At 53.6% G+C, this 237-nt stretch overlaps 1 protein-coding gene across 1 annotated transcript in view; it reads left to right on the top strand.

Moving 5' to 3' along the window:
• Positions 1 to 24: 24 nt before the first annotated feature.
• The window catches only part of LOC103803358 (talin-1-like), a gene marked incomplete at both ends in the record, with an annotated part of 2078 nt that continues 1865 nt past the window's right edge, over positions 25 to 237 (top strand). Inside the window, one exon of the mRNA XM_009075903.1 lies at positions 25 to 150. Within this exon, the coding sequence (XP_009074151.1) occupies positions 25 to 150 (126 nt within the window). The remainder of the gene's footprint in view (positions 151 to 237) is intronic.

The following is a 237-nucleotide window of genomic DNA, read 5'->3' as shown; positions in this document are numbered from 1 at the left end:
CTCACACTCTGCTTTTGCCCACAGCAAGCAGATGAGAGTCTGAACTTCGAGGAGCAGATCCTGGAAGCTGCCAAATCCATTGCTGCAGCCACAAGTGCGCTGGTGAAGGCAGCCTCAGCGGCCCAGCGAGAATTAGTGGCCCAAGGAAAAGTAAGGCCATAACAGGGGAAGAAATAAGACGATGTGGGACTGTGGTGGGTTCTTCCACTTCTCCTGGGGCTTCTGGTAACACATGTG

The sequence above is a fragment of the Acanthisitta chloris genome, unplaced genomic scaffold (assembly GCF_000695815.1).
Source record: "Acanthisitta chloris isolate BGI_N310 unplaced genomic scaffold, ASM69581v1 scaffold29575, whole genome shotgun sequence".
Lineage (NCBI taxonomy): Eukaryota > Metazoa > Chordata > Aves > Passeriformes > Acanthisittidae > Acanthisitta > Acanthisitta chloris.
Note: the sequence above shows the minus strand (reverse complement) of the source record. Positions and strands in the feature narration are given on the sequence as shown.